This window comes from Staurois parvus, unplaced genomic scaffold (assembly GCF_062004578.1).
Source record: "Staurois parvus isolate SC_StPar_1 unplaced genomic scaffold, SC_StPar_1.0 ptg000105l, whole genome shotgun sequence".
Classification (NCBI taxonomy): Eukaryota; Metazoa; Chordata; class Amphibia; order Anura; family Ranidae; genus Staurois; species Staurois parvus.
Genome location: NW_028317901.1, coordinates 2,263,944 through 2,278,916, shown reverse-complemented (window position 1 = coordinate 2,278,916; position 14,973 = coordinate 2,263,944). Strand labels below are relative to the sequence as shown.

Sequence of the window (14,973 nt, the reverse complement as noted above, 5' to 3'; positions counted from 1 at the left end):
CTATTTTTGTCCATGCTGTCAATCATCAGGTTGAGACTGACAAATGAGTGGGGGAGGTATTGGATCGGGGTCCTTGCCATGTGATCTGCATGCCGTGGATCAACATGATGAAATATTAATGCCAACTGAACCCCTTGAGAAGACAAGGAGGGGCAGCTATATCCCATTAGTCGCACCACACAAACAATTTTCTGTGTGGATTAGCTGCTGTTGAAGGAAATGTTTTTCAGGCTTGGGGCCTAAGAGTCGACCGCTGTGCTAGGAAGAGAATTGAATAGCATAAGTGGGGGAGGGTGGAGAAAAAAAGGGCAAAGAAAACATGAAATGAGTAAAAAGATCATGACAAAGGGCATAAGGAAATTAGGAAATGCTATGTACATGTTAACTGTGTCATAATATGGAAAATGAGAAACAGCTCATGTAGACAAATGTTCCTGCTGCTGAACTGCTTATAGGAATATGGTGAGCATACATCAGGATGGGGAATCTCCACTGAATATACATAACATCTGCTATAAAATCAGGCTTACAGCTTTCTTTTATATTTGGTTTATTGTACACATTCTGTATGTTGGCATAAGGACATGGTAGTACCAAGAAAATATCAGGTAATAGAGTTTACAATGAAAAAATGCTATTAAACACTGCAACATAAGACACATACAGTATACTAAGTATTTCAAAGAAATTCCAGAAAAATATGGTTTTTGAAAAGAGAATAGAAATACTGACCACTGCCCATTCAGTATCATTTTTGTATTTTGCTAGAACCTAGTAGGTTGCAGTCACTGTATTTTTTTTATTTTATACACAGGTGATTGTTCAGCTGAGGTTTGTTGAGCTGGGCCACCCTTGGCTCAAATGTTGGCAAATTCAGCAGTAATCAGCCATAATTTGAGTTGTATATGGCATGCTTAAAGCAGGGCTCGTAGCAGAAAAGAAAGAAAGAGAAAAATAGTGGAGGGCAAACATGACTAGGTGAAGAGGGGGTAGGAAAGACAGGAAAGGTTTAAGCAAAGGGGGAGGTAGTGACACGTGTAGGTTACCTGATTGGTGATGGGTGTGCGGGGTGGGGTCTTTGACACCTTGGGGAGTGGTGGAGGATCGGACAATTTCAGTGCAGGAGTGGCAGTGGTGGAGCAAGCTTCCCTCCCACCCTCCCTTGGGGTTTGTTTGGGTTTTTTCAGTTTCCGGTTTGTTCTGGCTCCAGGGCGGTTGTTGGTCTTTGGAGGTGGCACATACTTTTAAGCTAAAGCGAATGGTTGGGACCCATCGGTGGTATGGTGTGCCCGGGAGCATTCCGGTTAACTGAGGTTTTACTGGAAGGTGGAGGTTATGCACTGTGTTTTGTCTCCGAGCCAGTGCATTGCGGATGGAGGCCTAGTTATAATATAGGTTCCGCAGGGGGATATCGGTTTTGTTTGGTGCCTTCAAAGACCAACTTCTCCTATATGTTTCTGTTTTAAGGAATGTTTTTTGTATTATAGTAGTTGAAATGTTAATGAAAGGCTGTGATACCCATTTTGCTCCAACTGTGTTTTTGGTCTTCTTTATTGATATTTAAGGGGTTATATCGAGGTGTAGGGGTCTTAACTTGCACATGTAGAATTCCATGTTTAATTTGACTTAAAGCCCTGGTTCACATGGGGCCCAAGAAACCGTGTCCCATGCGACAGCCGTGTTTACACACATAGGGATGGACAAGTGTTCAGTGCCGGCAGTCCCATAGTTGTCAATTGGGATGCAGCACCTGCACAAACACAGTGCACACTCCCAATGTGCACTTGTACAGATGTCACATTGGGAGCAGCCGCTGAGCCCAATTGACAGCTATTGGACTGTCAGCACAAGGATGCACAGAACATCTGTGCATTCCTGTGTGGATAAACACAGCCATAACAAGGGGCATGGATTCATATGCCCCATGTGAACCAGGCCTTAAAGTCAAATTAGACATGGAATTCTACTTTAAGCTCAAATTTTGACCAAATACTGCTGAATTGACCAAAATTTGAGCCGAGGGTGGCCTGTAGACACCTCCCATGTGAATGAGGCCTAAATCATTTGTTTGGGCCAAGCAGACCCAAATATACTATTTCTATTACAAACTATGCAGCCACTGTGTGCACTATAGCATACTTTTATAGCATTAGCTACATACAGTATGCGGCGCTGTGTTTTGGCAGCAGTACAGACAAGTTCCCATCTGCTGCCAGAACAAAATCAAATTGAATGTTTCTCCTCCATTCAGGGGGAGACTTGTAATTTTATCAATAAATAAAAAATAGGAAAAAGAAAAGGCCTCCTCTGATTGGCAGAAATTAGTTGTGATGTGATCTGCCGGCTTCTTCACCTTGGTCAATCAGAGGAAACCTTGTATTCAATGATAAAAATACAAGGCTTTCCCTGAATGGCGGAGAAGCATTCAGACCAACTTGATTTTGTTTTGGCAGCAGATGAGAAGTTGCCCATACTGCTGCCAGGACAAAGGCCTGCATACTCTATGCAGCAACAGTATGATAGAGCAGGCACAACAGCTACATAGTAATGCAATGGAAATAGTTTGTATGGGCCACCTTGGCCCAAATTAACTGTTTAAAAGTCAAATGAAACATGGAATTCTATAGCCCCTGACTGTAGGGTGTCAACATCAACTTCTGATATCTAATTTATTTAATAAAATCCAAGTGCAGAATTGTGTTGCAATTCATAGGGTGAGCAGAAATGTTAGCAGCAAGACACTTATTGCTGGCTATTGATCTACTTGCTGTGCATTAGGTCGGTTCTAAGTACAAATGGAATGTAAAAAATAAACTGTGAGCCACATCTAATTGAAATGAAGTTTCTCCATACAAGTTTTTCTCGTTGGATATTTGCCATAAAGCACTGATACAATAGGGATTTTCAGAATGATAACAAAGTAGAACACTGCAGCCTCTGATTTGGAAAAAAAAAGCTCTAACTGTAATCTCCCTCAGGGATCCTGTGAGGATGACCTCATACTTACAGACTGACAAATGGGGATGGCACAGAACCAGCACTTCTTGATGGGATCTGTCTGGCTGAGTGGAGTGTAACAACAATCTTCTCCATTCCAGGTAAGGGTAAGAGTTTGCTCTCTCTACCAGTCCCGTGTACGGGTTCCCCTTGTGCTGGAGGTTTCTCTGAAACCTAAAAAAAAATGAATGGAGTAGGTGAAACAGACCAAGAGACCAGCAGCCATTGTGTAGTTTCCAATAAAAATTTCCACTTTTAACCACTAAAGTATATGTAAGTATAAAGAAGAGGGACATACTCCCCATGTACACATAGCAGGTTCTTCGCACTAATGCTTAGCATGAGAAAAGAGCTAGCTCAGCAAATATGTTAATACCAAAGTTTAATCTGATTATTTTTGCCTTCCCTGGCCCCTCTTCCTCATCAGCATGCTAATGGCATTTTTAATTACATACCTTATTCAAGATTTACAAACATCATCATTGGGTCTCTGTGCTTCTCTATGCATTGCAGGCAGATCATGACCAGTAGGAGGGGATGGCAGGGTGCTGTACAGCTTCCTGGAAACATCACGCCTCACATTCTCTGAGGAGCCCTCAGCTCTGATGCAAACAGGGGACTAGCTATTGGGAGGAGTTATGAAAACATTAAAACAGTTTGATGGGTAGATGTTAATCTGGAGGTGTGAGAGGTAATAGGCAGGCTATATTTGCATACCAATCACCCTAGGTAGTGCGCACATGTGATCAGAGGCATATATTGAAGCTTGTAAGCCCCAATGCAAAGGTTGACCTGGGCCCCCTTCCTGAGCAGGCTCTCTGATTTTCAGATACACATACAAGCCCACTGCTTTTTTAATTTATTTTTTACAATTTTAATTATTTTATATAAATTCATATTTTTTTCCAGTTTTTTTTATATCAGCCCTGTTGGGGGGGCTTTGGTGAAATAGATTGAGGTCCAGTCCTCAGTCTCCATCACTGCAGCCTCAGCTACACAAAATGAATGAACAGGAAGAGCTCCGCACTGTCTGCCTGTTCTTTCACAAACTGAAGAATAGTAAATGCACACAGTGAGTGGTCGGTACCGGCTGCAGGGAGAGGAGTAGAAGCCAGCACTCAGCTGCTGCAGGGGGGAAAAACAAGGGATCAGTTTCAGTAAATGCCGCCCCCTTCTCCCCTCTTGTCCAGGTTCTGGTGGAGGCAAGAAAGGGAAGCAATCTATTCACCACATGCTTGTGATCGACAAGTAGATCAAGATAGACGGGTTGCCGACCTGCGGAGTAAAACCTAATGTGACAGGGAGTCCTAATGAGCCCCATGGAGCATGCGCAGCGTCACCACTTCACCCCCTGCGACCTCCAAGCTCCACCCATGCATGTGATGCTAAAACAACTGAAACTGAATGAATGAAAGGGGTGGGATGGGGTCAGTTAGGCTGGGGAAGAAAGGGTTAATGATCCTGGCCATTCTGCAGCCAAGAAATGAGGTGGTCTCTATTTGACTTGCTGCAGGTTCTAATGCACATTGTGAGAGGCCAAATATGGCGAAAATATCTGATCTTAGCGTAACCTTAACACTACATTTACTATGACTGCTATAATGTACTTGAATCACTTCAATACTGGGCACTTTCACCCCTTTCCTGGCAATTTTCAGCTTCCAGTGCTGTCGCACTTTGAATGACAATTATGCAGTCATGCAACACTGTATCCAAACTAAAAATTTTTTGAGACAGTAAGAGCGTTCTTTTGGTGATATTTACTTTTTTTTGATTAACAAACGAAAAAAGACAAAGACAAATTTTTAAAAAAAAATTGTTTTTCTTAGTTTCTGGTTTAAAATTTCACAAATAAGTAATTATTGTCTCTGATGTGGCTGCACTGATGGGTTCTGATAGACTGCACTGATGGGCACCGATGAGGCGGCACTGATGGGTACTGATGAGGCTGCCCTGATAGGTGGCACTGGTGAGGAGGCAATGATAGACAGAACTGATAGGCACTGATGGTGCTGCACTGATAATCGAAGCACTGCCCTGATTATCAGTGTAAACGTCCCCTGTGTGAATTGCCAGTGACAGCGGGTAAGGAAAAGGACTGCCGAAAACTGGCAAGTCTGTTTACAATGTGATCAACTGTGATTGCCCTCATGGAAGAAAAATATATTTTAAATATATTCTTCCAAAATATATTGACATATATTTGAAATACTACAATTTTGGCCATATTCAATGTATTTCAAAATATGTTTCAATAAATATATATATATATATATATATATATATATACACAGGTGAAACTCAAAAAATTAGAATATCGTGCAAAAGTTCATTTATTTCAGTAATGCAACTTAAAAGGTGAAACTAATATATGAGATAGACTCATCACATGCAAAGCAAGATAGTTCAAGCCGTGATTTGTCATAATTGTGATGATTATGGCTTACAGCTCATGAAAACCCCAAATCCACAATCTCAGAAAATTTGAATATTGTGAAAAGGTGCAATATTCTAGGCTCAAAGTGTCCCACTCTAATCAGCGACTTAAGCCATAACACCTGCAAAGGGTTCCTGAGCCTTTAAATGGTCTCTCAGTCTGGTTCAGTAGGAATCACAATCATGGGAAAGACTGCTGACCTGACAGTTGTGCAGAAAATCATCATTGACACCCTCCATAAGGAGGGAAAGCCTAAAAAGGTAATTGCAAAAGAAGTTGGATGTTCCCAAAGTGCTGTATCAAAGCACATTAATAGAAAGTTATGTGGAAGGGAAAAGTGTGGAAGAAAAAGGTGCACAAGCAGCAGGGATGACCGCAGCCTGGAGAGGATTGTCAGGAAAAGGCCATTCAAAAGTGTTGCGGACTTTCACAAGGAGTGGACTGAGGCTGGAGTCAGTGCATCAAGAGTCACAACACACAGACGGATCCTAGACATGGGCTTCAAATGTTGTATTCTTCTTGTGAAGCCGCTCCTGAACAACAAACAACATCAGAAGCGCCTTACCTGGGCTAAAGAAAAACAGACCTGGTCTGTTGCTCAGTGGTCCAAAGTCCTCTTTTCTGATGAGAGCAACTTTTGCATCTCATTTGGAAACCAAGGACCCAGAGTATGGAGGAAGAATGGAGAGGCACACACTGCAAGATGCTTAAGTCCAGTGTGAAGTTTCCACAGTCTGTGTTGATTTGGGGAGCCATGTCATCTGCTGGTGTTGGTCCACTGTGTTTCATTAAGTCCAGGGTCAACGCAGCCGTCTACCAGGAGATTTTGGAGCACTTCATGCTTCCTTCCGCAGACGAGCTTTATGGGGATGCTGACTTCATTTTCCAGCCGAACTTGGCCCCTTCCCCCACTGCCAAAAGCACCAAAACCTGGTTCAACGACCGTGGGATTACTGTGCTTGTTTGGCCAGCAAACTCGCCTGACCTGAACCCCATAGAGAATCTATGGGGCATTGCCAAGAGAAAGATGACAGACATGAGACCAAACAATGCAGAAGAGCTGAAGGCCGCTATTGACGCATCCTGGTCTTCCATAACACCTCAGCAGTGCCACCGGCTGATAGCTTCCATGCCACGCTGCATTGAGGCAGTAATTGCTGCAAAAGGGGCCCAAACCAAGTACTGAGTACATATGCATGCTTATACATATATGCATATATCTCATATATTAGTTTCACCTTTTAGGTTGCATTACTGAAATAAATGAACTTTTGGACGATATTCAAATTTTTCGAGTTTCACTGCATGTTGAAATGTTTTTTATTACAAAATATATGAAAATATTTAAAAAATATATTTTCAAATATACTGTACATCTTTAAAAATACATTTGATCTACACTTTTGGAATGCATTTACAAATATATGTAAAAATATATGCTAAAATGACTTTTTCATATGTTAACCTCCTCCCGTCCGGCCTATGGCCAAATGGCGGCTGGCAAAAACACTCACCTTTCCGGGTGGACGCCATATGGCATCCTTTTGGGCATGTGCAGTTTACGCGCCTGCAGAGCCGCACAGCGACCAATCACAGCAGGTCACATGTCAGTTGTATACAATGGATGGCTTCATTCATGCCATCCATTGTATACTAGTGTGTCTAGCTGTGAATGGTCACAGCGATCACATGCACAAGCTGGGCCAATCACAGCCCAGCTGTGTCATGTGATTAGCCGTGGCCAAATCACAGCTAAGCACAAAAAAAAAAAACCCTGCATGAATCGATGTCATTCAGGTAAATGCTTGCTTAAAGCAAAGTAATTCTTTGCTATAAGCAAATTGTGTAAAAAAAAAAAATACTGATCACTTCCCCAAAGTAGTACAATGTTACTATGATAACATTGTACTACTATGGACATAGTGAAATATGAAAAAGAAATCTTAAAAAAAAGAAAAAATGTAATAAAAAATTAAAAATAATAAAAAAAATTTTAAAAAATTATAATTTTGTTTTCAAACTGTCACCAGTCAGTGTCCCTGATCACTGCCATGCCAGTTATATGATGACGCTGTACTGCACTGGTGACAGTATGTAAAAAAAAATAGTGAAATATTTTTTTTAAATTTTTTAATTTTCCGAAAAATTATGACAAAAAAAATACAACTTCAAAAAACTCGACATTCCTCTTATGAAGTACGTCGGACTGTCTACTTTACAAAAAGGGGTAATTTTGGGGATATCTGTACTGTTCTGACATTCTTGGACCTCAAGAAATTAGATTAGTACTTCAGGATTGATCAATATTCAGATATATACCATAGTTTGTGAACTCTATAACTTTCCTACAAACTAAAAAATACATCCTAATTTGGGTTATTTTCACCAAAGACATGTAGCAGAATACATCTTGGCCTAAATTTCTGAAGAACAATTATTTATTTGCAAACTTTTATAACAGAAACAAAGAACATGTATTTTTTTCAACATTTTTGGTCTTTTTTTGTTAATTTAGCAAAAAATAAAAACCCCAGTGGTGATTAATACCACCAAAAGAAAGCTCTAGTTGTGTGAAGAAAATGATACAATTTTAGTTTGTGTACAATGTTGCATGACCACGCAATTGTCATTCAAAGTGTGAGAGCGCTGAAACCTGAAAAATGGCCTGGGCAGGAAGGGGGTAAAAGTGCCCTGTATGGAAGAGGTTAAAAACTAATCTGAGGAATATATTAAAAAAAATATATTTTAAAAAATAGTTTTCATATATTTTGTAATATATAAAAAATGCATTTCAACATGCAGTATATATATATATATATATATATATATATATATATATATATGTGTGTATTGAAATATATTGAATACGGCCAAAATTGTGGTATTTGAAATATATGTCAATATATTTGAGAAGAATATTTTTAAAATATATTTCAAATATATTTTTCTTCCATGTGGGTGGACACAATTGATCACATGGTAAAGGGCCACTGTAATTGACCCTTTACTGCAATCTGTGACCAGCTGTGTCTGAATGGGGTGTGTGGTTCTGGGAGGACATCCATGGATGCCCTCCCAGAATTGGATGACTGCACTGTAGCATTTTTTTGGCTATAGTGTGATCGTGAAGAAGTTAAAGTGTATCTAAATCCAAAACTTTTTTTTTTTCGTTTTGGATATAGTGGGAAAGGGTCTGGGCTGCTGTTAGGTTTTACTACTATCCAGAGTTCCAAGATTTCCCCTCACTTTCTGTTCTGGGGACAACCTTTTACCAGAAAGGAAGTGAAGGAAAATCTGAAACAGGCAAACAGAGAAATATAAGAAGCTTACAGGGGTTCTAGCACCCCATCTTAAAGTGACACTAAACATTTGTTTTAAATCTATTCAAGTATGTATTTTTAACTCATAAAGTTTCTTTTAACCTCCAAATTGTTTAGTTTTTTTGTTGCTGTGATCTGAATTCCTGTCAGAGGGTGGGTTTGTTCGCTCTCCATGGTCCCACTATGTGTAGGAATGTATCCAGGGTCTCTTGCTTGCTCCTGAGATGGTCTATTATGGACTATGGAGTTTGCTGTGTACATAAAGCAGTGTACATGTCCGCAACTAACAAGCAAATGGAGGTGAGATGGAGAATCTCTTCAACAGAGCCTCAGACCCTAATAAAACCTGCCACTGGCTTGAATCTTTCTTAATGCTATTCAAAACTAAAAAAAAAAAAAAAATCTATCGATACACTTTAAACTTTATATTTCCTCTATAGTTTTTTGTCTTATGATCTGTTTCTTACTTTGCTACAATCTGCATTTCCATCTAATCTGACATCCTGCCTTTATGATAATGAGCACTGTTACAAAGGCCGGTTCCTTGGACATTTTGTACTTTCCTTTATCTGGATGCATTGCGCACTTTCACCCACACATTTTCTGGGACATGTGTCCTTCTATGTAATTTCAACAAGTTCCTTGTGGCACTGGCTTCCTTTCCTCTGCACTTAGGAATTCAAATGGATCCCTGAATGTATCTAGCTAATTGTATACTGATTGAATGCATATGTTGTCATGTGTGTTGAACTTTCATGCTGCTTCCTTCTGCTTCTATAAGGCACACTACTGTCTGAATACATATTTGTCCTGAATTCCAGCCTTCGCTTCAGTTTTGCACAGTTGTACAGGCGCCTCTCTTGTACTGAAAATGCTTATTTCTGACCCCACTGTACACTGTAAACTTCTCACAGTGTGAATCAGAAGCTGCAGCAAGCCAGAAAGTTCCATATTCATTTCCTGACTATAGGACATCTAGCACTTTGCTCCCCAGCCTTACTGTCCCTGGACCACCCCTTCCATTTATTGAATTTCAGTTCAATCATGGAGGCTCACCACCACATGAGAGCATTACCTAGAGCGGTCTGTGTGCCAATGCAGTCTGCTGATGAATGCCCACTTCTCCAGACTGACACCCACCCATGAAGGCATTTTGATATTTGTATTACTCCTTCCAAGAGCCAGTCCACTGTTTGCATTGGCTCAGATGGCTCTTGAAAGAGGTATTGAAGGAAGATGCAGTGTGAATTCCAGGAAGCTATGTACAGCCCCTCATACCAGCCATGATCTACTTACATTGACTAGAGAAGTACATAGACCCGATTATATCACTGGTTTTAAAGAGGTTGTAAACCCTTACACATACAGTATACCCAGTTAAGTGACTGGCCTCAGATGATACACAGAGATTAAACAAGTCCTCCTACGTAAGTTTTACCTGTTTATCTGCAATCTTCTCTACATGAAAGTCCTAATTTATACAGCTTATCTGAGCTTCCAGAAATCAGGGGGTCGGGGAGATAAAGTTACACTCTGCATAGTTTAGTGAGAGCTGATTGGAGGGAAGGGATACACCCTGCTTCACACAGCACACAGGAACAGATATGAAGCTGTCATTCACAGGCTGTGTGCTGGAGTTCTTTCCCGTCACCCTATTTCTCTTGGTGTCAGGAAAACCTGTCAGAAGTGACTCATGCTGATAGCAGAGGAATAAAGCAGCAGACAGAAATAACACTTAGTGAAACAAGTACACACTATAGAGCGATATTCTTTGTTCATATTTCATGTTTGTAGTTTGCAACCACTTTAATATAAGTTATGTAATGAAAACAAAATTTTCTTTTTAAATGTAATGGTCATGTTGACGAGGGAGGAAAGGAGCAACCAGGGAAGGGAAAATTTAGGCAAAATAAACTTCAGTGTTAAATAAAATAAAAAAACTGATTGATTCACTAAGCAATGAACTGTTCATGTTCCAAGCTACAGTAAGTGGCAGCTCAGAAAATCTCATATGCTGTGCTGTTGCTCAGTAGATCCCAAAACTATTAAGAAAATCAAAATGTTATTTTTGGCAAACACCAACTTAGCGGGTGTACATTTGGCAGCTGGAGCATACATTCTGTGGCAGACCATACTGCTTAGTAAATTCCATATCCATACACACTGTATCCTATGTGTTCATGTCCGTGTGCTTTGCGGGTACATAATAAATACTTGTCCATGCACAAATGATGTACGTGTATGCACTATATAATGTGCACATACATAAATATTAGTGGTGCACTGAAATGAAAATATTAGTGCCGAAACCGAAAATTCAGGATGCACTTGGCTGAAAACCAAAACTGATATGGACAGTTTTTAAAAATGAATATATTTTTCAAATGCAATTTTTTTTGGGAAAAAACACACTTTAATGATTAAAAAAAAACAAAACAAAAACTATATATATGCTCCAATTTTTTTGTAAAATATGAAAGATGATGTTATTCCAAATAATACAAAAAGAAACAAAACCTGATTGGACTTTAGTGATACATATAGCGGACAACCTCGTGTTGTACATAAAACATGTTTATTGAAATACATCTTCCAAACACATTGTATAAAAGCAGTACTTGGCTAATGAGCCCAAACGATCACAACATAATGTTCTGTGGCATCAATATCCTCCAGAGGTAGACGCGTTTCGCTTATTAGCTTCTTCACGACCCCAAAACTGGAGGCAAAGAAATCAGATGCCCTAAATTTCAACATGAATGGTGATGCGGGGCAACAGTACCCGCACAGAGGTCAGAATATGGTCTTGGGTGAGCGTCCACATCCAAAGCCCCCTCCCCTCATCCCCAATCAGATGGAACCTAACACAAGAGACAGGCAACGGATATATTCGTATGCAGGTATTATCCATACGCAATGCATTCCATAAGTACGTTCCACAAAATAATCTGGTTATCCCGTCCAAAAGAGAGGTATAAGGACAATACAAAATCAGACACCAATTGCACCCCACAGATATACTCTTTTCAATATCCAGTGTCTCCTATGTGTCAGTATATAGAATCTTCTGAGTATGGCTCCTCTAGTTCACTGTGTCACGTCCACCGCCCACTGTGTGTGTCTCCCCAGTAGCGCCCTATTGGCGAGACACATACGGTGGAAGTGACACAGTTACACAGACCTTGTGATAGAAATAAGCAGTGAAAGGTCCTTTTTATGTAGAGATATGGGGTCAATAAGACCCCACATCTCTCCTCTTCAATGTAAAGCATTGATCTAGTGCTTTAAAAAAAAAATGGCCTTGTTTACAAGGCGTCAGAATTGTAAGTGATGTGGTGACGTCGCTCCGGTCCTTCAAGGGCATAGAGATGAGTGGAGGCCATCTTTCCTTTACTGATCTCTATGCCCAGTGCTGGGATGGGTTTTCAAGTAAGGCTGAGAACCACCAGGCGTTGGTGGGGGGCGGCGTGTTTTCTGTGCAAAAGCAGCCTATTGATCAGCTCCTAGCTTCAGTTCTGCCCAACACTATGAGAGGGATGCTCATAGCAGAAGATGGAGAGACATGCATGGCTACCTTTTACAAGTAGAGTTACATAGTAAAACAAAAACAACAAAATATTGTGCCGTTTTGTATGTCCATTGCTTTTTAAGGTGTAAACAAGGCAACAAATGGGTAGCTGGTAATTTGTCATTATGGAAAAGTCATAACTTGGGAAAAAATGGAATGCGATTTGCAGTTCTCAAATTTGACTTACATTATATAGGAAAGTGGCCATATATATACAGTTGATGTACATAGTAGATTCCTTTTGACTATCACTGTCAAATATTGGCTGCACCCCCCTCCCCTTGTCTTGCCCTTGAAAAGTGCATACTCACATGTGTTTTTCGGAAGGAGGCTGGTGTTTTTGGGGGAGAAGGGAGGAGTAAAGGAACATCATAGGGTGCTTTATGGGTTACAGGATGCATCACGGAAGGAGGCAAAGTCCTATGAGTTTCATCTTTATGGTGATCCTTTAAAAAAATGTGGCAAATGTTAGCATAAACCATAAAATGATAATATGTAGAATACAATGACAAAAGGAAACACACATAAATAAATGAATTCCTGTCATTTATACATAGCTTTTTATGTTACCCTTGATTCTACCGGGTTATTGTGTTCAGGCCTACAGTATATGGTAACCAATTACAATATAAAGATTTTATCTTCGCAAATTGAGTTAAATGTGATTAACAACACATATATTAAAAGGATACAATAAACAAATAACAGTGCAGCGCCTCCCAATTACTGCAATACCCCTTGTGACCAGGGCGGTGCTAGAATATGTTGTGCCCTAGGCATGACCTGCTACTTGCAGCCCCCCCCCCCAAAAAAAATATAAAACTTTAACACAAAACTCCACACAGAGCCAATGGTAGCTCTGTACGGAGACTGAGGAGCTGGGAGAAAGCACGGCTTGTGTAGCATCTTATTGGCTGGCTACGTCTTCTTCACGGATTGGCTGAAGTTTACAGGAGACTGCTTTGTCTCCAGCTAATATCATCCAATCCTGTCTGGGGACAGTGACACTAGGACCCAGAAGTGACATTTTACATGTTGCTTCTTGGTCATTAACAGGAAGGGGAGATCTGTGAACAGGTGTTCCCTGATCTCCCTCCCTTCTACCACTGGCACCCACCATGCAGGTCCCAGGTCTGCTTTTTGGAGTGCAGAGCCGGAGAAGCACAGCAGGGCACATAGGGGGTGTGGAAGCGATCTGGAGGTTGCACAGCTATTGGATCATTTCCACCTGACAGTCAGCCTGTCAGATATACTCACACTCAATGAGATGCTTCCTGTTAGTTCTTATTTACACTTGTGTTTGAGGGGCGTTTTTTAAGGTCCCTCAAACACAATTGTAAATAAGAATTAATAGGAAGCATCTCACTGTGCTTATGTGATCGTCATCATTATCATGGTGATGATCACACAGTTCAGAAGGTGCTGTATGTCTGTATAGGGCATATGGCTATATCTCTGTCTGTGCCTCTAAAAACAGAAATTGCAAGCCTGCATGTGCATCAGGTTCCCTTTGCTGCCTGTTCCCTCGGCCACCTCTCTGTTGAATCACCTCCTGCCACCGGGCTACAGCCTTGCCTTCGGTCCTCCAGCGGAAGAAGGGATAATCACTCCACCAGTAAAAGAATCACTCTGCCAGTGAAAGGCTCTAGCATTGTAAAACACAGCAGGACTGCCAATTGCACCCAAAATTAAAAAAAGAGATTGTGTTTTAGCCTTTAAAACGCTTTATTGCTTAAAAACATTTAAAATACCACTCACATTTTCATGGTGCTTAATCGCACCAGATATGTACAGCATAAATTAGCTGGCTAATCCTCATATTTGACATCCCCCTGAGGAAGCCACGTGACTTGTGGCGTAATGCGCAGGGGAGGGGCAAGCTGACATCATGATGCTTGTGAGCTCAATGGACAGGTAATGAGAGGAGAGCCTGTGATTATGCTGTACATATCTGGTGTGATCTACTTCTCTCCTCCCAAGACCTCCTGCTTTCAAACCCCTCATCACCTGTTTCCATGCTCATTTCCAGGACTCCTCCAGAGCCTTTCCCATCCCATGGAATGCCCTACCCAATTCGTTAGGCTATCTCCTGTTCTGTCCACTTTTTGGTGATCCCTGAAAACTCATCTCATCATGGAAGCCTATCCTGCCTCCACCCAATACATTCTATTTCTACCCTCTTCATCAGTTTACCCCTCGTATATATGACCTTTTGTACCACTTGCCCCTCCCTTTTAGATTGTAAGCTCCCACAAACAAGCCCTTTTAATCCTCTTGTATCGCATTTGTATTGAATTTGTTCTGCCTCTTTTTATTTTGTGAAGCACTACACAGTTGGCACTCTAGAAATACTGTATAATAATAACAATAATGAACTGCACCTGATAAATCTCTTTAGCCCAAAATGTTTAGTAATGTAGAAAAGAACAATAAGATGCATCACTGAATACAGATTTATCCAATCCATTCTTAAATGTTGATACTTGAAAGCTAAGGCTACCAAACTTGTTAGAATTCAGGCTTTTAAATTAAAGCTGGCTATAAGGATCAAAATTCGTCCAGGTCCACAGGGACCAGACAAATTTTGATCCATGGATGGGCAGGGTGGTTTTAACTTGTGCAAAGGTCGATCTTCCAATTGACTTTTGTAC

General features: G+C 40.7%; 1 protein-coding gene across 1 annotated transcript in view; it reads right to left on the bottom strand.

Moving 5' to 3' along the window:
- CCDC33 (coiled-coil domain containing 33) overlaps positions 1-14,973 on the bottom strand; it is a 141,373-nt gene that overhangs the window by 106,815 nt on the left and 19,585 nt on the right. Inside the window, exons 3-4 of the mRNA XM_089671381.1 lie at positions 12,634-12,768; positions 3,008-3,171 (exon numbers count right to left, since the gene is read on the bottom strand). Of these exons, the coding sequence (XP_089527507.1) occupies positions 3,008-3,171; positions 12,634-12,768 (299 nt within the window). The remainder of the gene's footprint in view (positions 1-3,007; positions 3,172-12,633; positions 12,769-14,973) is intronic.